Below are 21,860 nucleotides of genomic sequence, written 5' to 3'. Positions count from 1 at the left end.
TCTCTCTCTCTCTCTCTCTCTCTCTCTCTCTCTCTCTCTCTCTCCCCCTCACTCCCTCTCACTCCCTCTCACTTTTTCTCTCTCTGTCTTTGTCCTGTCTTAGGTCAGTGGCATTGTTGCTTTATACGCAAACATGACAAGAATGATATTTTTTCCTTTTTAGTAAATTCATGGAAGTTATCTAAAGGTTTATAACAGCCATTTACTCCCTGAAAGTAGGAAGAAAAAGTTATAATATATATACATATATATATATATATGCATACACACACACACACACACACAGTCTTCAAGATAATATGTTATCCATTAAAAAGAATAAGTTAATAGAACAGTGGAAGAGTCCAAGATACAAAGTCATAGGATCTAGCTTCAAATCTCCTATTTTGACATACTCTCTGTTCCCTTTAACTCTTTCCCCTCAATTTCCTCATCTACAAATGGGATAGGGCTAAACCAGAGAGCCTTTAGGGTCAAATGAGATAATATCTTTAAAGTGCTTAATTTGGTTCCTGGCATATAATAGAGATTTAAAAAATGCTTGCTCCTTTTTCCTCTCTAGCACTCTTCCAGGCCCCAAGTCTATGACCTTACTTTGGGTAATCAATTCATGGTTAAATACATATTTTCTACTAAATATATGCCCTTGAAAAATATGATATGTGCTACAAAGCAATTTTGTGGCCAACATAGTTTTTCTCTCACTTAACCACCCTGAGCAGCCTACAATTACCTTGACCAAAAAAAAAAAATGTTAAGTGATGTGGAGTGATTAAAACAGGCTGCTATTGAACTAAACTGAAGTTAATTGAACATGAAGAAAGCAAGTGAAGTGTAGACATTGAATGCAGTTGGGCTTCAGGGCCCCAAAAGGAGTCAAGATGTTCCTAACTCCAACTCTGTACTTTTTATCCAATCAGGTAGAGAGACCCTCCGCTGCTCAGTCAATAGGTAAACAGATGGCATGCACCAGTGAAAATGCAAATTCAAAAGGATGCACCATTACAGACTCCAAATTACAGCGATATACGAAGACAGATAGGTTCACCAGGATTCACTGCATAGCTTCCTTAAACAAACTGCTTCAAACTTGCAGAACATCAAAAGCCAGATGGGGTACATTGAATGAATCTACAGGCAAGAAGCCAGGATTCCAGTTTGCTGTGGAAATAGGCCTGGACTTGATTTGAGTCTTCTCAGCTCTGACAAGCTGGAAGCTGGCAAAGATCCCAAAATCCAAAATAAAATGGCATTTAATTGTGACTAGATTTTTAAAAAGATGTCATAAGATCCTCTTAGCCTTTATACTATCCCAGCCCCTAACCCACCAAACTCATTGCTGCTCTGACCTCTTTTTTTTCCCTCAAAGAACTGATCAAATGAGGAATTCGTGAAACCGATATCTTTTATTAGACAAAAGAGTGACATATAAAAAGTGTATTACTAGTGTAGATTGTAATACATGGATAGTTACCCTGAAAAGGACTAGTAACTAGTAATCTGGTTTATTAAGCATAGCCTTGTTATGTTAGTCATTAGAAACCATTTAGAAATTAGTATAGATCATAAATAATTCTTTATGAATAAAATAACATTTAATATGATTAATAACAAAGCAACAAAGAAATTCTATCTACCTTGTAACTATTGTTTTGATCAGTGTTTTAACCGCAAAAAAAATTAAGATTGACTGAGTTACAATCAGCAAACAACATAGGAAAGTCTCAGTGGATATTGGTTGAATGGGTTTTCTAAACAAGAGGGTCAATGAAGTAGAAATTAACTACATTTTCCATTCCCAAAGTCTAAATTTCCATATAACAGATTAGGTGATTTTACAGTGAAAAAGAATGAGGTATTCACTTAGCATTCATCCTTATAGGAAGGTGAATTAGAACATGACACAGCTTGGTCATTCATTTCAGATACACTAAGGAAACCAGTCATGGAAGCTACTTTAAGTAGCTTCTTTATGTCTTATGTCTTATAAAAGCTACATTAATGTCCTGTGGTATGGTGGAAGGAACGTTGGATTTGGAGTCAGAAAAGCTCGGTTCAAATCCTGTCTCTGTCACTTACTTATTGGGTGACCGTGGGGAAATCAATCCCTTTACCCCCTGAGCCTCAGTTTTCTCATAGTGGAAATGAAAGGATGTGAGAACATCTCTAATGTCCCTTCCAGCTCTAAATGTTATGTAATCAACTTTGCCAGGTCTTATTTTCTTCGCATATGCAGGAATAAATTTGCTCTGACTAGCATCGTTTTGAAATACTATTAATGCATTAGAAGCAAATCCCACAGTTAAGTTCCCAAGCTCTAACATTCTCAATAATTTCTAATGCTGTTTATATGGAACTAACTACTCCCTAGATCCAAACTTTATTTTGCCTTTAATGTTTCCACAGATCCAATGAACAATATTCAGTGGGGTTAAGGCCATCTCTAAATTTCCTTTTCTCTGTCCCACCTTCCTTCAAAGCACGACTTACACAAAGCACCTTCTAGAAGCAGCTAGATGTCAAAGTGTATAGATCCCTAGGTCTGGAGTCAGGAAGATCTGAATTCAAATCCCAACTCAAGACATTTACTAGCTCTGTGACCCTGGGCAAGTCTCTTAACCTGTTTGAGGATAACAACAGCACCTGCATAGCTTTGTACAGTGTCTGGCACACAATAGATACTATACAAATACTTATTCCCTTCCCCTTCCTTCTACAAAAATCCTTTCCCCTCCACTCATCCTCCTTCATAAGAGTGTAAGTTCAATCACCCAAAAGAATATAAGTTCTTTGAAAGCAGGGATTGTTTTTGTCCATGTATTTCTAGCTTAGTGTTAAATGAATTTTTTTCTACTGCAGTTTTCCTGATGGCTAGAATCTAAGAATATAAAATAGCAGAGCAATAAGTTTATGGACAATAAATAATACACATTTAACTGCAGAGCCTATGTTCGGGTTAAAATATGCTAATTTTTTCACTTGCCTCTCCTGGGTTTTTTCTTTTTTCTTACTCCTCATATTTACCCATGACCCTCCACTAATTTACTACTTTGGTGCCTCACTGTGTTATGGAAATGACATTGTGCTTCTGGAGGCTAAGTTGTGGTGAAACACAAATTATGGTGGTTTAGCAAGTAAGAAAGGTTTCAAGTATGAGTGTATGACCATCTCTTGAGTTGCAGCCTATGGAAGTCTGGAGAGGGGACTCCTTACAAATTAGCCCCAGGGGAATTAAATTTTCAGATATAGCAACTTTTGAACTTAATAATAATAATAATAATAATTACTTGTAATTATAAAGGGTTCTAAGGTTAGCAAAGCACTTTACATATCACTTCATCTGATCTTTATAACAACCTTGTGAGGTAGGTGCTATTATAATTTCCATTCTACAGAGAAAGAAACAGAGCTTCAGAGACCTAAAGTGTTTTGCCCAGGGTCATAGAGCTAATATTTAGGGTTAGATTCAAACCCAGATCTCCCTGCCTCCAAGTCTAACTTTCTGTCCTCTAGGCTGCTAATCATCTATTTCTTTAGTCATAGAGGCTGTAATGTGAGTCACTGAATAGCCTGAAAGCTCAAATCATAGATCCTTGAAATTGTTAAGTAGCATCTACCTATAAATGACATTCATTTGTAGAATCATAGATTTAAACTGGAAGGGACTTTAGAAAGCCATCAAGCCCAGCCCCCTCATTTTACAGAGAAAACTGAGGCACACTGAGGCTAAGAGACTTGCCCTAAGTCATATAGATAGCAAGTGTATAAGGTAGGATTTGAACCCTCTTCTTTCTCACTCCGAGTCCAGTGCTTTAGTCTACTAGTCTATAACCAAGAAGAATAGTAAGAGCTAGGTTGTCCCACGCTTACAAAGTTTCCTTTAAGAATCAGAGAGTAAAGTAATTGGCTATCCCTTTAGAAGCATTAGGATAAAAATTAGATCTCTAGAAATAAATTTGGCATTTATAAAAATTCCCAATACATAATGAGCAATCTTCTGAACATTGCCTTTTCACATTTGTTTGGAATTAAGCCCATATTTTCACATAAAAACATAGCATAAATTGAGGGGGTTCCCAGGAGAGTCCCCAATATATTTAATGCATAATGTACTTGTAACATAGCACTAATATCACTATTTCAATTACCTCCCTTCCCCCAAAATCATTTATAATACTTTCTGCGGGAAAATGCATTCTGGGAATTATATTATGAGTTTCCAGGAGCCTATGATAGCAATGAAACATTAGCATAAGAGAAAGTCCTTTTTAGGTCGAACTCTCCCCAGAGTTACTGAATTGGAAAACACAGGAGAGATTCTGCCTATATAATCATTTACTCATATTCCTTTCCCCACTCCCCATACCTATTGATCTTAATCTCAAATATGCAGATAAATGGCATGGTTTAGTGCAGAGAACATGGGACTAGGAGTCAAGATGTCTGAACTTTCTAATCCTGTGACTTCGGGCCAGTCATTTATAAAAATTGATGATGATGATGATGATGATGATGATTAATGATGCTAACAAGCTAACTGCTTCCAGCCCTGCCCCTACAACCATCATTGAGGGGAAAAGTCATGGTGGGGAAGGGGCTCACCTTTTCATCACCAGTGCTGACCAACTGCCACCAACAAGTACAGGAGCCCTGCGAGTGACAGTGCCCCCCACCCCCACCCCAGACCACCACTTCTGCTTCCAGCCCAGCCCTCACAGCCCACTCAAATGGTTCAGCAGCAGAAACTGAGAATTTATCGGTGGAAATGACATTAATAAAAAAAAAATTACTATCTGCTTTGCTTCTGTACCCTTAGGACCACGGGGCATTTCTGTCTGACTTGCAGCTGAAACCTTCCCTTCTTGTAGTTTCCCCTATCAGACTGTGAGCTCCATGAGCACATTAACGATCTGATTTTTCTATTTATATGCCCAAATGCCCAGCACTTAGCAGAGTATCTTGCAGATAGCACTTAATAAATGCTTTATTAATTTATTCATTCATAATAATTCTTTCGTGTAAGGCTTAAAGAGTTTCCAAGCCCTTTTGATATATTATTTGATCTTCTCAATAGTCCCTTTTGGTATGTAGTGCAAGTATTATTATTTCTATTTTACAGACAAGGAAACAGAGTCAGAGTTGAATGATTTGCTAAGTGCCATACAATGAGTAAGGAATGCTGATTCCAAATCCTGTGCTTCTCCTACCACAATAAGAGCTTTGGGGTCTCAGTTTCCTCTATTCTATTAAATGAAGAAGTTGTACTGACATTCCCTTTACAGCTCACATTTGAAAAATTCTATAAATCTGGGCAACAGAGGCAAAAGTGGGTGTGTGAGAAGGATTTGTCTGAAGTCCATAGATAAAATGCCTCAGGTCTAATACAGACCTGGCTAGTGAGAACTGGAGGAATGTGGCACAACCTCTAATTAAAATTGGCTGCCACAGAATTAAAGCAAAGGGAGAATGTGGGGGATTGTTTTAATTAGAAAGAGAAAATAGAAAGGTTCTGTAGTACCGAAATACAATGATGGGCTTTCAAATCAAAATGGTGCAGGACACCTACCAGGTATTCATTCACTTAGAGCACTCATGATGTGGACCTGCCACTTACTACTTTGGAAATCCACATATTTGGTACTTTGGAGAATGGAAACAGCAAACTAATTAGCACTTCATTATTGCCATTTTCCCCATCATATTTGTTTAGAAAACTACAGAGAGCAAGACAGACTTGTTTTTCATAATGGGACTTTTTCGTATTATGTGTTTTTATTTGAAATCAGCATGAATGCATTCACCAAGGGCAAAATTCTCCAGACGCTAAGTATACGCTTCAATTTATATATAAAAAAGAACACTATTTTGATAGTATAGAACCTACTGCTGATTCTCTGTAGGACCTACATAAATAGGCCTACCTGGCATTCAGTGCAGGGAGAATATTTCCTAAATGATCACCTATTCTTTCCTATGGTTTGCCAGATAGATATACTATCCTTATCTATAATATTTCTGAAATGTGTCATGGCAAGTAGGTTGGAAAGCTAAATGGTGGATAATGGTAAGCAAACAAATGAGGTTGCTTTTTGCATCATTTCTTTAATCACTTTAACCCTAGTTCTAACTGAAAGCATAAGGCCAGAGTAATTCAGCTACTTCTTTTGTCATTTGCCTGCCATAAATATGCACCAGTCTGCATTTGAAAAGCTGAAGGAGGCCGCAAGCTTGCTGGACATTTATCATGCTCTGTTCCCTGTTAACAAGCAAATACTTTAGTTGAATGGCCCATTAGCAATCATTGTCAAATGCAGAATGCAAGGTGCTTGGATGTGACCAGCCTGTAAATTAGAAGAGGGTATCCCTTGGCTTAGCAGAGTCTGGATAAGTGAAAAAAAAAATCTTTTGATATAGGTTACTGAAGGTTAAATTAGGCAAGTAGGTAAATGCATCAGCACTCTGGTCTATTTGCTTGTGTGACATTTCGTAAAACCAAAAACAGATCCCAGAAACAAAATAAGAAAGGAAAAAAAAAAACAAACCTTAAATTCTACAAAACCCTTAAATTCTACAAAAGAACAAATACGACTGTCAGCGATTCAGATGTAGGGATGAGATTTTTGAGGTTAAAAACTTGGATAGAAAATTAAGGATCTAGTTAAGCTCTTTTGAAGACCTTCATAGGCCAAGTGTAGAAACTTAGAAAACTGCCATGACTGTCGCCTCCAAGAATAGACCACTGAATTCCACTTTTGTCCAACGCATCTGAAATTCCCTCCCTTCCTCCCTCAAGATACACTTTGGCTGTTGTAACCTTCAGTGTTTTCTCAGTGTTTAAGAGTATAGGCTTACTCAAAGTAATGGTAAGATTTTTCCTAGCAGCACAAAATGACAGACAATAAAGCAAATATTTCCTTTGGGGCTTGTTCCTATAGGATGTTAGCTCTACATGGTACCTAATGATAAGTTCAATGGCGTGTTTGTTTTTGTTTTTGTTTTTGTTTTTAATGACTAAGATGGTAAGTGTGGAGGACAAAAAAAGAAAAGATCAATATCTTTACAAGGCTGTTCAGGACAGGTGCAATAAAAGCTCTATGTAGAAAAGTATGTTGGGTCTTTTCTTACTTTCAAAGCCACAGACCATTAAAATAGTTTCTTATGAAATCTTCACAAAGTCAAGTACAGCCTCTCTTTCTTAACTCAAAGATTGATTTTGACATTTCAGAAGTAAAATATCACCTGGATTAGCCCTGTCACTTTTGGCATATTGGATTTACTTCTAATTTGAATTAAAACTGGATTTCCCCCCTTTTCTTTTTGGTAGGGTGGGAAATGCAAAAATGGCAGAAGAATTATCTTGCAGAGGGAGAGGGACAATGTGTAATGTTTATCTTTGCCTCTCCCATGCAGTGTGAGAGTGAGACCAGTCTGAAAGATGGCTGAAATCAAAAGGTCTCTGTTTTCTTTTCAGATAACCCCAGCCCTACCTATCCCCTCTGGTCTCTGTTCCTTCCCAGCATGTCCCTGCCTGAAGCCCAAATAGATTAAGGAAACAAACTCAGAGTGCAGCTAATCCTACAGAATGGCTGCTGCTGTTAGGCCAGGAGTTAAAAAGGAAAATCTTCCAGAGCCTAACAACTGCAGTGATCTGAAGTTTTAATCAGCCCAAATCTCCCCCAAAAAGTGGGGAGGGGAAGGAGGGGGGGAGGAAGGGAAAAAAGGGCAGTAAATGAAATCTACCTTTACCATATTATACACCACCAATGAGCAAGAACTGAGCAGCTTTTCTTCACTTCTTTAACCATCCCAGGCCACAAGTAGGCCTTTCATACTTTCTAATCCTAGTTTCCAAGTTCTGTGCAGTTCTCACATAATACCTAACAGCCTCGAGCAAGGACCTTAGTTTCTACACCCTTTTCAGAGACATGTCATTTTTAACATCAAGCTAATCTATATGTTGCCATGGCATCACTCTTTATCTGCCTTTACATCTTATGAACTGCATGGATTTACCACATTATTTTTATCTGAAAGACAGAAAATGGTGGTTTTATTGCCATACAATCAGATTACTGCTGCTAGTTTCTCTATGCCTTTTTACCATACTTCAATCAAAAGGGATCAGTTTCTTTATACTCTGCCCTTGATTTACATTACATCTGTAAAGACCTAGTCTGGGTTGTAATCCCCTTATTAACTATGACCAGGGTTGATTTGCCTAAAAATAAAAGCAAATTGTGTCAGACCCTTTCACTTTGTTTTTGATTCGGAACTACAAAATGGATTACTAAAGAAATCTTCAGAGTTCACACGGCTGGTATAGTACTGAATTTAAAATGAGAATTAAACAAGTTAAACAGGGGAGCCGTGTCAACGGTTTACATTTTCCATCATGGGAGAAGGGCTGAATTGCTTATGTCTTTGTATTCTCTGGCTTTATAGAGACAATGAAGCCACAGGAGTTTTTCCAAGCTGTTCTAACGCTGTCCCATTTGCCATCCTTCCTTCTTTGCTTTTCATATATGCCATCTCTTTTTAATTTCTCCCCAAAAAAAAAAAAAAAAAAAAAAAAAAAAAAAAAAAAACCTCTTCCCTGAAAGAATTAAGTCCTGCCTAGAAGCTTATAGTTCTATGGGTTCTGCATATTTTAATCAAAATATTTTAAACAGTTGAACACTCCCATTTAAGTCTCCACAAGGCTCCACAAAGGGTGAGCTCATAAGCAAATCTATGTAGATGTATGATAAGTGACCTGAAAAACTGGTTCTTTATGTCAGCAGCAAAGGAAGGCAGAGATTAGCCACACATGAAGGCCATTTTAATCACGATTTTTCTCAGAAGACCACTCCCCCCCCCCAATTTGCAATTAAGAATTTTAAGAATAAAAGTTTTCTTTAAAAAAAAAACTTTAAGAAAAAAGTTATTAGGGCCTATCACATGGACTCCCTTTTCCTTACCACTCCCATTCCTGTGACTCATCACTGCAGTCATCCAGGGATTTCAAATGGTTTCTCATCAGGTGAATGTTCTGTGTAAAGGTAACTCTAAGTTATGTGTCACACTGAGCCCCAATGAGCTCACTAAAATATATTAGCGGAGGGGCGAGGTGGAAAAAAAAAAAAAAAAGATTTCATCACTTCCTTGCAATGCCAGTGGAAAGGTAATTACTCCACTGGCCAACTGCTTGGCCTTAGTCAAGTTTACAGATAAGAGGCTTTTGGATAATTACTAAAAATAATTTGCCAATTATCCTACAGTCCATCCTGCTTGTGCAAGGCCAAAGGAAACCATTCCAAAATTCTGCTCTAGCTGCTCTGGATGTCTCTTGCTAATTCACCTGCGCTAATACCGTTTTAGAATAGGTGTCAGGAATACTTATTAGGGTTGGAGGCGCTATTTGGAATTTCTTTGCATTAGCATGGCAAGTGTCAACAGCCTGGCTTTGTAGAAGATTTAGAACCAAGTGCTTAACCAGTCAGTTTAACCTCTAGCTCCTATTTTTGAAGCTTGAAGTTGTAATGGCTCGAGGTTAAAAAGTGCTGTCCCAAGACACAGGATTCCCAAATAAATTCTCCCCTGAAAAGAAGGCAACCCTACATGCTGTAAGATATCGCTTTAGCAAGTTCTTTGTGCTCCAGTTGGCTCAGTTGTCCCATGAAACGACGACTGTCCATTACCTACAGTTTATCATCCTGACAAGATTCGAGGAATGTGGATGTGAAAGCAAGGAACAATTCCCACCCCTGGTGCTTTGTCCTTTTTTTTTTTTCACTCTATATTAAAACCGACAAGATTAACCCAAACGCAAACTGCAGAGCACAGTTCAAGGGGCTATTCAATCAGCAGTGAATGTGCATTTGTTTACTTACAAAAATAAGAATTTCGGATACAATAGTGGGGTGTGTGTGTAGGGGGGGGGCAGGCTGGCTTATATATGCCACTGAATAGACTGTTTAAACAAGACTCTCCATTGTAGTTTGAGTTTATCAATCTCTGACATGTTAGTATTTATTCAGAGGTAGACTCTAGCAGAGTCCATGTATTATAGGTTATCTGCCAATTATTCAGCCACTCTTTGTTTTTCTTGAGTCAATCAATAGCAGGAATAGAGCATGATGTAGAGAAAGATACCATGGAGGAAGAAAAATGCTTTGTTAACCTGACATGTGGTGTGCAAGGAATCACAACCTCAGACACAAGAAACACTTTTCCCCCCCTGATAACTGGCCTGCTGCAACATTTGACCAAAATCATCAATAAAGTCAATACAATTTATTCTGAAAGGTAATATGAAGGCAGTGGTGCTTCCTGCGAAGCAAGCGAATTTGGAGAATAGAACTAGGGTATACATTTTATTTGAATAAAAACCTTGCACTTGGGGTGTGGTGGTGGTGGTAGAAATAACCCTTGATTTAGGCATGTCAATGAAGTAATAGAAGCTGTGCTTCCACATTCATTCTTGAATTTCCCCCAAAGGAAGACTTAATAGCCTCAAATGCTACCATTTACCTAAGTTGACTATAAAAGGTAGCAATGCAATTTATATATAATTTTACAGGGTAGTTACTATGTTTCATTATGCGACATTCCTTTTCATTAATTCCTGAATGTCCTGGGATTTGGGGGAGATAGGGTGATGAAAGTAGCTATGGAGACGGTGAATTTGCAAAGGATTTTCTGGACCCTGTGTTCAAACAGCTGCTGCATGCTCCCTATGCCAACCACCTGCTATAAAAGATGACCTCTAAACTAAACAAAACTGATTGTATTTATATATGTTCCAGAACAAATGCATGATGGCACACTTAATATTAACTTGAGACGTTCAATTTCAATGTTTTTTGACTACTTCCCTATAATACTAGATTTGCCACTTGAAACTTCATTGGAGATATTCAACTTCCAAAATAAACTGCCTGACACTAAGGGGCTGCAGTTATTACAATAAGGCTAAAAAAGGGAAGGGGTCCTTTAACATCATCCTATTTGGAGCTTAGCTGGCCAAAAGGGAAAAAAAAATCTAATTTCTCAAGTTAGCATTCCTCTATATTTTCTGTGAGGATGACCTTTTCCAAGGGAGAAATTATTCAGGATCCTCCAGGCAAACAATTGTGACAAGAATTAGAAAGAAATTGTCCTCTGGAAAAGTGGAACAAGCACACCAATAGCAATATCAGTAATGCCAGCCTCTTGAAAGTAGAAGCCTCCAAGTAGCCTATAAATCAATGAGCTCAGCAATAACAGAAAAAGTCCAATTTTAATAGTGTGCTTCTTCACAATAGTGGTTATCTTTCGGTGGATCACCCATTCCACACCAGTACACAGTTACATAAATGAAAAGAATATGTTTCTATAGTGTTCGTTGGAAAAGTAATAAATATTATCATCTGCATCCTTTTTTTTTTTTAAGTGGGACCTTTCCATATTCCAAAACACAAGGACTGAAAAAGTGCTAATGCAAAACCTTAAGTCAGAGGAATGTAAATATATTCTAATAAGGGTTAAATAAAAACGTTTCCATCATGAAAGGAAAAATCAACACCTAAGAAGAGCCTATTAGTGAAAGTGAGAAGTAAGGGCAGCCTAACCAGGCAGGGTAGAGAAGAGGTCCAGCCTGCTGAGAGCATTACACATTGGAAGAGTGACCTCTGTAGGAATAAACTGCTCACTGGCTCCAAAAGACACTCATTCCTCCAGTGCAGTTATGTACAACTATTCTCAGCCACTACAGGCCTCCCAGTACACCCTGTTCCTTGTACCTATTAAGGTTTTACACTCTCAAGAATTCAACTGGCACACTATATTTTGGAGGTAATAGGATTCTTAATCACTACTTTCTAAATATGTGTGTTTCTTTTAAAAAGAATGTCCAGGCAGGTAGAATGAACTGAATCCTTATGCTAAACTTCTAAACTCTGAACGGTAATGTTCAAAATATTTTCTAGTGGCACTAAAGGTTTTTGAAAGTTGCTAAAATCAATTTTGACACCTTTTGAATAGAGAATACTTAAGTAACTATTTTGGTGAACACACCATCTTAATATTCGTGAATATGATCACAGAAATCTATGATAAATTTTTTAAAAGATTAGAACATAAAATTTTTAGTTGGGAAATCCGTTTCTAAATTAGTCTGCCACTTCTTACATTCCTAAATCTAATCCAAACTTGCTTTAGACTTGGATTAGACTTCACAGATGTGACTGGTACTACACAGTTCTCTGATTCAAAAATGAGTCTACATCACTTTATCATAGGCTTCCCTTTACTTGTTTTTATGCTGGGATTCAATAAAATAAAGTTTTACTGCAGCAGGAAGTGATACTCAACAATAAAATGGTTTAGTATATAATATGGAACTTATAGGTAAATAATTATATGTAAATACATTTACCTTAGTGGTTATGGCCTCTATTCTTGAAAATGTGTTTCCTTTAAGCCTCAATTTATTGTAATACCCCCCTCACCAAAACTAAAAGATCTTTCTTTCTAGTAGCCTAGAAATAGAAGTGGATAGGGTTCGAAGGTTAGGAGGGAGGTGGTGGTAAAGGAGGAAGACGTCATAAAAACACCCTCTCTCTAAACAAAACTTTGTTTAGTTTAGATTTAGTAAGTACAACCTACATTGAGTTCTTATCGAAACATAACACATCTGAACATTGCACCTTCTGACTAAGGAAACCGTCATCACAAAGGAATCCTTTCCAGAACATCTGATTTCCTTGTATCTCAATATTCGAATATTCAGGGTGCAAACGTATGTAAACCTTTTGCTTTGAGAAGGACTCTTTGAATAAAGAACCCGCTATTATGCGTCCATATAGCTCTCTTCTACGGCTTATTAATGAAGAGTAGCACAGAACGGGCCCTAAGCGTATGTGCAATTTAAAATTCGATTTCCCTGGAGGAAGAGGGATCGGGGTGAGGGTGGGAGGGAGAAAAAAGTTCGCCGCCCTAGTTCTATATTTGGATTCGCAGTAGTAGCCGTTTGTAATCCCCTTGGTTAGTATTGCCCCCGGATGGCTGTCCAGATGAGGTAGTGCAGGGTTGCCTGTGAGATGTATATACTCTTAGAGATGGGGGGTGGGAATCAAATGGGGTTTTTGTTTGTTAAAGCCTGAGGATTTCTTGATCTTTTTCCTTCTCTCATCAGCACCATCCCTTCACACACGCACATAAATCCAGCTATTATACTTCTTTATTTCAATCCCACCTTGCAACCAAATCAATTCCTATGGATAAAAGAAACCTTTCCTGCTCTTCCGCAGCCTTACTCCCAGTCCCCATCCCCAGCTCCCACCTCTCCAGGGCATAACATTTGTTGTGGCCAGGGTTCTCCCCCCTCCTCCCCAACCCCACTTAAAGAATTGTGGATCAGGTATTGATAATCTGACACCCTTCAGTGGAGTGAAAGATGAAACCGAAGGCTTTTAGCACCGGAGAACGCTTTCTTTGCTTTCCTTTGGGGGATGGGAGGAGGAAAAGGTTTTTTTTTTTTTTTTTTGGCCCAGAAGCTAGGGGATGCCGCTGCTCTAGCAGAGGGCTCTAAAACCAGAGCAGGGAGTCTCCTCTAGTGAAAAGTGACTAAAGTAGGAAGGTTGGGGGCGGGGAGAGGAGAAAGGGTTAAGGCTCAGTGGCTACATTAATAAAAAGAAGACGTGATCCGAGACGGCGGATGCAGTGACTGCCGTGGCACCTTCCTTTGAGAGAAAGCACTTGAGAATATCGCACCAACCCCTGTGGATCTCAGTACCACTGGCGAGGGGAAAAGTGCGCTTTTAATCTCGAATTCCGTTTTTAGGATGTTGACACCGATAGAAATACAGGAGCCAGCAAAAGAGGAGAGAGCAAGGGTGCGAGAGGATGGAAGGAGAAAGGGAAAAGGATCATATAGGGGCGAATGAAACTTACTTGGAGTTCGAGGAATTCCAATATATCGGTTCTAAAACTATCGATCTGGAAATTGCAGTCCTGAATAAAACCATCAAAATTCCCCAACAGTACTTCCAAACGGAGTCCCTCCTCACAGCCATACTCGAGCCGCTCCAAGTCCCTTTTCGTGAAGCCTTTCCCAACTCCTCGGGATTTCCGTACCTGAATAGGACCAAGTATAGCGCCCGTATCTCCAATTCTTTCGATTAAAAAAAATAATAAAAAAATAAAAACCTAAGCAAAGAATAATGATCTGTGCACTTGGTGATTGCTGCAAGCCAATTTACTGAGTCATTTGAGTTACAGTAGACCTTCGAGCGCTCCTCCAAACGTACGATTCCAGAATCCAGCTACCCCCAAAGCAAAAACTCTTTTTTGAGTCCCCCCCCCACCCCCCGCCGCCCGCCTGCTATCTCGGGGCTCCGGAATACAGCGCAAGATGCAACTCAAACGACAAACTCCCGTGGGGATCCAGTGTGCCCGGGCACATTCACGGCGTTTGATCTTTGAAGGTAAAAAAAGGAAAATTAAAAAAATAATAACAAAAGCCGAAGAGCGCGCGAGTGACCGGACCCACAAAAAAAATAGGTAAAACCTTCTGAAAGGCGTCTCGTCGTCTTCAATTTTCCGTCCCACCCACCCCCAGCCAAGCTTGCACGGTGTAATCCCAAGAGAACCGGCCCGGGTAGTTGCAGGGCTCTTGAGAAAGGCAGCTTCGGTCTATAAATCCAGGGGGAGGATCAGCGCCCGAAGTCCATTAAAGCCACATTTGCAAGATTCCATTTCTCTCCCCGGGAGCGGGCTTCGCTGACTCTGCTGAAGAGGACGGAGAAAATAGGGGGGAGGTGGCGTGCGGGAGGACCTTCAAATCACATCAAAATCTCCCCGCGGTTCTTTCTCCTTAGGCTTGCGATCAGGACCTGCGGTGCCGTGGACCAGCAAACAGTGTCAGGGAAAAGAAAAAGAAAAAGGAAGAAAAGAGCTTTCCTTTGCTTTTGGGTGTGGGTTTTACTTGCTGCCCCCGCCGCCGCCGCCGCCGCTGCTGCTGCTGCCGCCGCTACTCCAGCCCCTGCTCTTGCTTGCCTGGTGCATGCATATATGTATGTATGTGCGTGTATGTGTGCGCCTGTGCCTGTGTGGCTTTGTGTGTGCGCCTATATGCAAGAGAACTAGTGCGAGCAGCAGCAGCCTCTTCCTCCACACTCCTTCAGGCTCTAAACTCGCTACTGCTCCGAGTCTTCAGTGAAGGAAAGTAACCGCTTCCAGATCGCTGTCATAGCAATATAAACTCAGCCCATCCGCCCCTTCAAGCGAAGCTCATAGGGCTGCTGTCTGAAAGCTGGGTTCTGGTTGGATGGCGCCCGCGTCCATCACACACCTCCAGCAGCCGACATTCGATCTCTGGGTGGGGCTTGCCGATGTCTGACAGGTAAATCCCCCACCCCCACTCCCACGCCCCCAAGCACCGCATCCCCAGTCGTCGCGTTAATAAACTGGACTACAATACTACCGATGGAAGCCAATGGGAAAGAAAGCATCCCCAGTGATATTTATATTCACGCAACACAGTTTCAATGGTTTCAACCATAAAGATACCCTGGCATTTTTCTTCCGACTCGTATATGATTCGGGAGAAATACTGAGAGGAGATGGAGCGGGAAAGGAGAAGAAAGAAGAGGAAAGGGTGAAGAGGGGACGGGGAAGAGAGAGGAGAAAGGGCGGGAGGAAGCGACAGAGACAGAGACAGAGACAGAGACAGAGACAGAGACAGTCAGTACTAAAATACTATACGACTGAAAAGAACCACACAGTAAAGGGATTATTATTACCCTTTCTTAATCTCTCTTTGCTCTGCTTCCCACAACCCAGGGTTTTTCTTATCCGTCCCAACCTCAAAATGAAACCATCCTAGAAGTCTGACATGTTTTCTTTCCTGTAGAATTTTCTGTGTAACTTTTGTGTATGTAGGCAATATCAGAAAGTGAAATCTTAGGCAACTGAGAAAATAATTTATGACGAATTGTTCTTCGTAAGTATCTTTTCCCTAGGTACACAGAAATTTCCTAAATTCACCCAGGCACCTTTTCTCTTCCATTGTTACTTGGCTCTCTCCAATATTTCCCACGACGACTCTTAATAATGGGTTTCAAAATTTATTTTGTTACAAAACAATTAGCTAGGGGCCTTCCTAAGTAAACAGGGCATGGAAATGCAGAGCAACTTCAAAAGGATGTGGCGCCTGGATATGCAGTAGATAATTAAGGGCTCTCAGCTTGGGTGTGAATTTCCTCGCTCTCCCTTGTCTGTCAGTGCCACTTTCTCCCCTCCACACATTTCTTGTGGGCGTTTTTTCTCTCTCTTCCAACTCCTCACTTTTCTTGGGAAAACAACAGTGTAACTTTTCTCGGCAAATGAAAACCTGTATTTGCGTTCGCCTTGATTAGCTTCTCTATGTGAGTGAGACTAACATTTTCCCAGAAGTGGCCACCAGGAAATTTAACCGAGAGGAAGTGAGAGATAAATAAGTACAGTCGAAATACTTATTAATAGAGATAGAAAGGATCCAGGTGAAGAGGTGACAGGAAATACTTCGTGGCTTTTATTCCTAGTAAATGCGTTTGCAGGGAGCCGACTTTTGAAACACTACTGGGGTCCAGGACGCTCCCTCAACCACTTTAGCTCATTTCCACGGAGCCACAGCGCCCACTTGCGGCCACTTCTCACTTTCTTGTAGTTTAGGGAGTAAGAGACTTGTCCGTCCACCTACCTACCAAGGGCTTGTAAACTCGGTGGAATCCAGTCCCGGCAGAAAGTCGAAAGTATTTTAAAGCGAGTTTGCCAGCGAAACGCATATGGAAAGAATAAGACAATCAAAGTGAGTTTGGAATGATCCATTGATCTAATTTTTTAAAAGACTGAACAAATATTATACGCTAGAGGTCTATAAAAAGCTTTTTAAAGAGGGTAACATACTATGCACAGAACTGAGATAGCCCAAAGACTTTTAATGGCACAAATAAGACCCTAACTTTATTGCTTATTGGTTTTCCTATTTGTCACCTTATTTCATAGGGAAAAAGTAGTAGTAAAATCTTGTTTTGATACTTTGTAGATAGAAAGAGAATCTTTTTCTACACCTCCTCCAATAAAACACTAAACAGGAGATAAGCAAAACATTCCTTTCCCTTAACTTAAAAAGTATCACAAAGAAGTATCACTTTTCTTATAAGTGGACATTTTAATTCGGAGTTTAGAAAATGAAAACAAAAAGTAAAACAAAATTCTTTAAATTTAAATACTGGCGATGATTCATTACTTTCAGTCTAATAGTGCTTCAAACCTCTCCTGATCGTAAAGAACTGAAATGTTTCCGTCTACTCATTTAATATATAAGGGGGGCTCAGATCTGGTGCAATTGTTTGGCGTTAACAGCTAGATTTTGCGAGGTAATCTTGGAAAAGAGACAACTGTTCATTTTATTCAGGTTAGATAAAACTTTTAAAAAAAAATAACCTCTCAGTGGCAACGGAGGAAATAGTTCTTGTTTATAGGTTTTAATGTTTTAGGAATTCACTTGAAATCTGATAAGTCAGTCCGATTTAACTTTTTAAGATTCAGACTGAAATGGCCAGCACTTCCCAATCATAGTGCAAATTTGTTTGTGAAAGTTATCAAGCACCGTTTCGTAAGTTGTGAGGTGTGACAGTTATCAAGCAGTTTCGTAAGTTGTGAGGTGTGACCTCAGCTCTGTACATCCTAGTTTTGCAGAGAGGAAATGAGATCTATATTTCTAAAATTACTTTATTTCTAAAAATAAAAATTTTAGTAAATCGAATGTCTTAATATCCAAAAGCAAATTATTCCACTACCTTGATGAATTGTCTTCTAACATTCCTTCTCTCACCTTTTAAAAATTTAAAGGATGGGCATATTTTACAAGACACTGTCTTTCTCTTTAGGGTAACTTCACTGCTTCATAGTGCCTAGTGCATAATTAAGTGCTCAAAAATACTTTGGTGACTGTGAATGGAAGGTTGTGAATTGCATAAATGGGATAAGGAATGATTCCTGAACTGCATTATAGTTAAGAATATGAATGCACAAAACTCCCAGGTCTTAATGTTGGTTCTAAAAAATGAACACTTAATTCTTAATAGTACAACCCTGCGCGGATTGATTTCATTAATTCTTTACTCATATTTACAACTTTGAATGTCATGCCAGAAGTGAGGTATCCTTTTAAAAATATTTTAGGTATTTCCAGATAGATGGAAATAGAAATAAAGTATATAGATCAGAAAAGTAGCCCTGAAAGATGCATTAAGAAATTTTTGTTTTGCTAGTTTGCTTTAATCCATCATGTTTTCTATAATGCTTGCTTTTCCAGAACAAATTCAAGAAGTTTAGGAAAGCAAAGGGAAGACTAGCTTGAATCTTACTAAAGGAACAATTCATGCCAGGTTTTGAGAATTTCAGAAAATTTGAAGCTTTGTTTGGAAAGGGATGATGGGGGATGGAAATGACAAGCAGATTTGGACCAGAGAAGAGTATTTTTTGTGGGGGGAATGATAATCTGTCTACTTAAGAAACATAACCTTTCACCATACAAGATTTAAAACAAACTTGGCTGTGTAAACCAGACTTGAAACTCCTGCCCAACAGGCAACACTTCTCCGAAAGTTTCTTAAAAACTGCCTTGAAGGGGCAGCTGGGTAGCTCAGTGGAGTGAGAGTCAGGCCTAGAGACAGGAGGTCCTAGGTTCAAACCCGGTCTCAGCCACTTCCCAGCTGTGTGACCCTGGGCAAGTCACTTGACCCCCATTGCCCACCCTTACCAATCTGCCACCTATGAGACAATACACCGAAGTACAAGGGTTTAAAAAAAAAAAAACTGCCTTGAACACCACGAGGTTCAGTGACTTGATCAAGGTCACAGAAGCCAGTTAGTCATCAGAGATAGAACTTAAGTCAATTCTTCCCAACTTCAAGACTAGCTCTCTATTCATTCCACCAAGCAGCCATAATAATTTTTCAAATTCCACTTTAAGAATTCCCTCTCCCCCACTAAGTTTACAAGTTCTTTTTAAAAAAAACTTTCAAGTACACAAAAACTGATATACTGTGGTATAATCAGACATAATAGACTTCTCTACTAGCAGCACTGCAAGAATCCAAAGCAAGGCTGAGGGACTTATGAGAGAAAACTAGTCACATTCAGAGAAAGAACTGTGGGAGGAGAAACAGAAGAAAAACAACTGCTTGAACACATGGGCTCATGGGGATATAGACAATAAACGATAACTCTAGTCCCAACTATCAATAATATAGAATTGGGTCTTGATCAATGATACATATAAAACCCAGTGGAAGTATGTGTTGGCTTAGGAAGGTTATGGGGGTTTGGGGGAGAGGGAAAGAACATGAAATATGTAACTGGGAAAATATTCAAAAATAAAAACTTAAAAAAAAACTTTCAAAGAATCCAAGTAGAATGATTTACATGTTTACTACATGTATCATTGGATGTCATGTCATTTTTGAATCTCGAAGCAAATTCACAATGTACAGCTCCAATTCCCTCCCAAGCAGGTTGCCTCTGATAAAAGCTGGAAAAATATTTTACTTCAATAAGCTAAATATTTAAAATATTTCAACAACTTCCCATGAACTTAAAAAAAAAGCCTTATTTTCCATCGTAGATTCTATATTTTGTATTGGTTCCAAGACAAAAAGCTCTAAGCAAATAGGGTTGACAGTGTCACAATTGGCCAATTTTGAACCCAAGATCTCTCATCTCTATTGGCTCATAATCCCTGAGACACATTGCTGCCCCCTCCCTAAACTTTCTAAAGGACTTTTAACACCCCCAATATATGTACTGGAGAGGCATTGTGGTAGAGGAGAAAAAGGACTAGAATTGGATTTAGATTTGGTTGGGATTCAATATGAATACCCTGCTTTTTGACCATGGGTAATCATTTTACTGATTGCTGCTTTTCTTTGAGGTTGATTCTTAGAATACCTTTCAAATATGTTCAGAGAAACTTTTAGATACTTTAAAATGAGAAATGTTAACATATTCTAATTTGTAGCACATATAATTTTACTAAATTGCAAACCTCATTGGGAGCAAGGAACCCATCTTATTCTAGGTTAATAATATGGCACAAAGTGCTGAACTCACATCAAGACAGACAGATTTGAACTGAGTCTCCCACACTTATTAGCTGTGACTTGTAATTCACTTATGGCTGAAAAAATGATAAACATAATACTTATAAGTCTGATGTGAGGCTCATATGAAACATGAGTGCTATATAAATCTCATTACTCAATATTATTTAAATCAAAGTTTTGGCAAAACAACTTTAAAATGGATTAGAGATCCTGTGGTGAAAGCTTTTTAAATAAAAATAAAAGTACCTACTATTCTGCTATTTCCCCAATTCAGTTTTTCTATATTGAATTTTCTTAAAACATTACATAACCTGCTTTTAAAAACCTTGCAGATAAAAATGTTTTATTACATTTAGTGCTTGTTAGTGGTCACAAAGGTCACATTTTCATTTGAAATACTTGTAATTTAACTTTTTACTCCAGATGTGCTAACTTGTCAGCTTTTACTTCAATGTGGTCAAATGTTTAACAATGTTAAATTTGGCTTAATTTAACTCCTTGAAAGAAGTTGATAGTATAGATAGGTATATTCTCAAGGAGGCTCTACCAAGCTTCCTCAAATGACAATGTAAAGACTCAAAAGAAAATAAAACTTAAAAAGTCAGGACTTTTATCTAGTCATCTTTTATGGGAATGCCAAACACAGCAAAACTTATTTCTCAATGGAGTGAATTCTATGGCCAGAAAATTAAACGACCTTTCTATATACAAAAGGTCTTCAAGTTCGATGACCAACAATGTCTTTATCTTAAGTTCTTTATCACTTCAGTCATTTGCAAGCACCAAAGTAAATTTAAAAACAAAACCAAAAAGACTATAGGTACATGCTGGTTCCTCATTCTCTACTATAATTTACTTAATTTGAAGAAGCCAGGGCAATGTAAAATAACCATTACTTTTATATAGCAGCAGTATCTTATCTCATTCTAACTCTAATGGGCCATGATTTTATAAATGAGCTACTTTGTTTTATATGAGAATTTGTACTAATAATAACTATTCCATGTGTTTAAATATAGTGTTGCCTAGTAATAAAAAGGGCATGATGACAAATCATTAAAGCTAGGGTTAAGGTATTTTACATAATATAATTATATCCACTCTAAATCTAATATAAACACCAGTTGCTTAGAAGAGTAGGGTCATCTTCTTTCTTCTCGTCCATTCCACATCGAACAGTTTTTGATACAATAGCAATTGTTTAGATGTCAGTATTCTAACATTCTAATATGTCACTTAAACCATCCATATAAAAGATAAACATAACTGCACGAAAGACATCAAAACAATATTTAGTGAGGGTATGCCCTTCAATTGGGGAATGGCTGAACAAATTGTGGTATATGCTGGTGATGGAATACTATTGTGCTCAAAGGAATAACAAACTGGAGGAATTCCATGTGAACTGGAAAGACCTCCAGGAATTGATGCAGAGTGAAAGGAGCAGAGCCAAAAGAACATTGTACACAGAGACCAATACAGTGTGGTAAAATCGAATGTAATGGACTTCTGTACTAGCAGCAATGCAATGACACAGGACAATTCTGAGGGATTTATGGAAAAGAACGCTACCCACATTCAGAGGAAGAACTGCAGGAGTGGAAACAGAAGAAAAACACATGGGTTGAGGCGGACATGATTGGAGATGTAGACTCGAAACTAACACACCAATGCAATGATCAACAATTTGGAAATAGGTCTTGATCAATGACACATGTTAAAACCAGTGGAAATACACATCAACCATGGGGG

General features: G+C 38.7%; 1 protein-coding gene across 3 annotated transcripts in view; it reads right to left on the bottom strand.

Moving 5' to 3' along the window:
* The window catches only part of EFNB2 (ephrin B2), a 54,558-nt gene extending 40,252 nt beyond the window's left edge, over positions 1–14,306 (bottom strand). For all 3 annotated transcript variants that reach the window (XM_044670537.1, XM_044670539.1, XM_044670538.1), the window contains exon 1: positions 13,912–14,306. In XM_044670537.1, coding sequence (XP_044526472.1) covers positions 13,912–14,033 — 122 coding nt within the window. In that variant the 5' untranslated portion in view covers positions 14,034–14,306. The remainder of the gene's footprint in view (positions 1–13,911) is intronic.
* Between the last annotated feature and the right edge of the window lie 7,554 nt (positions 14,307–21,860).

This window comes from Gracilinanus agilis, chromosome 3 (genome assembly GCF_016433145.1).
Source record: "Gracilinanus agilis isolate LMUSP501 chromosome 3, AgileGrace, whole genome shotgun sequence".
Lineage (NCBI taxonomy): Eukaryota > Metazoa > Chordata > Mammalia > Didelphimorphia > Didelphidae > Gracilinanus > Gracilinanus agilis.
This window is presented reverse-complemented; position numbering and strand designations above follow the sequence as displayed.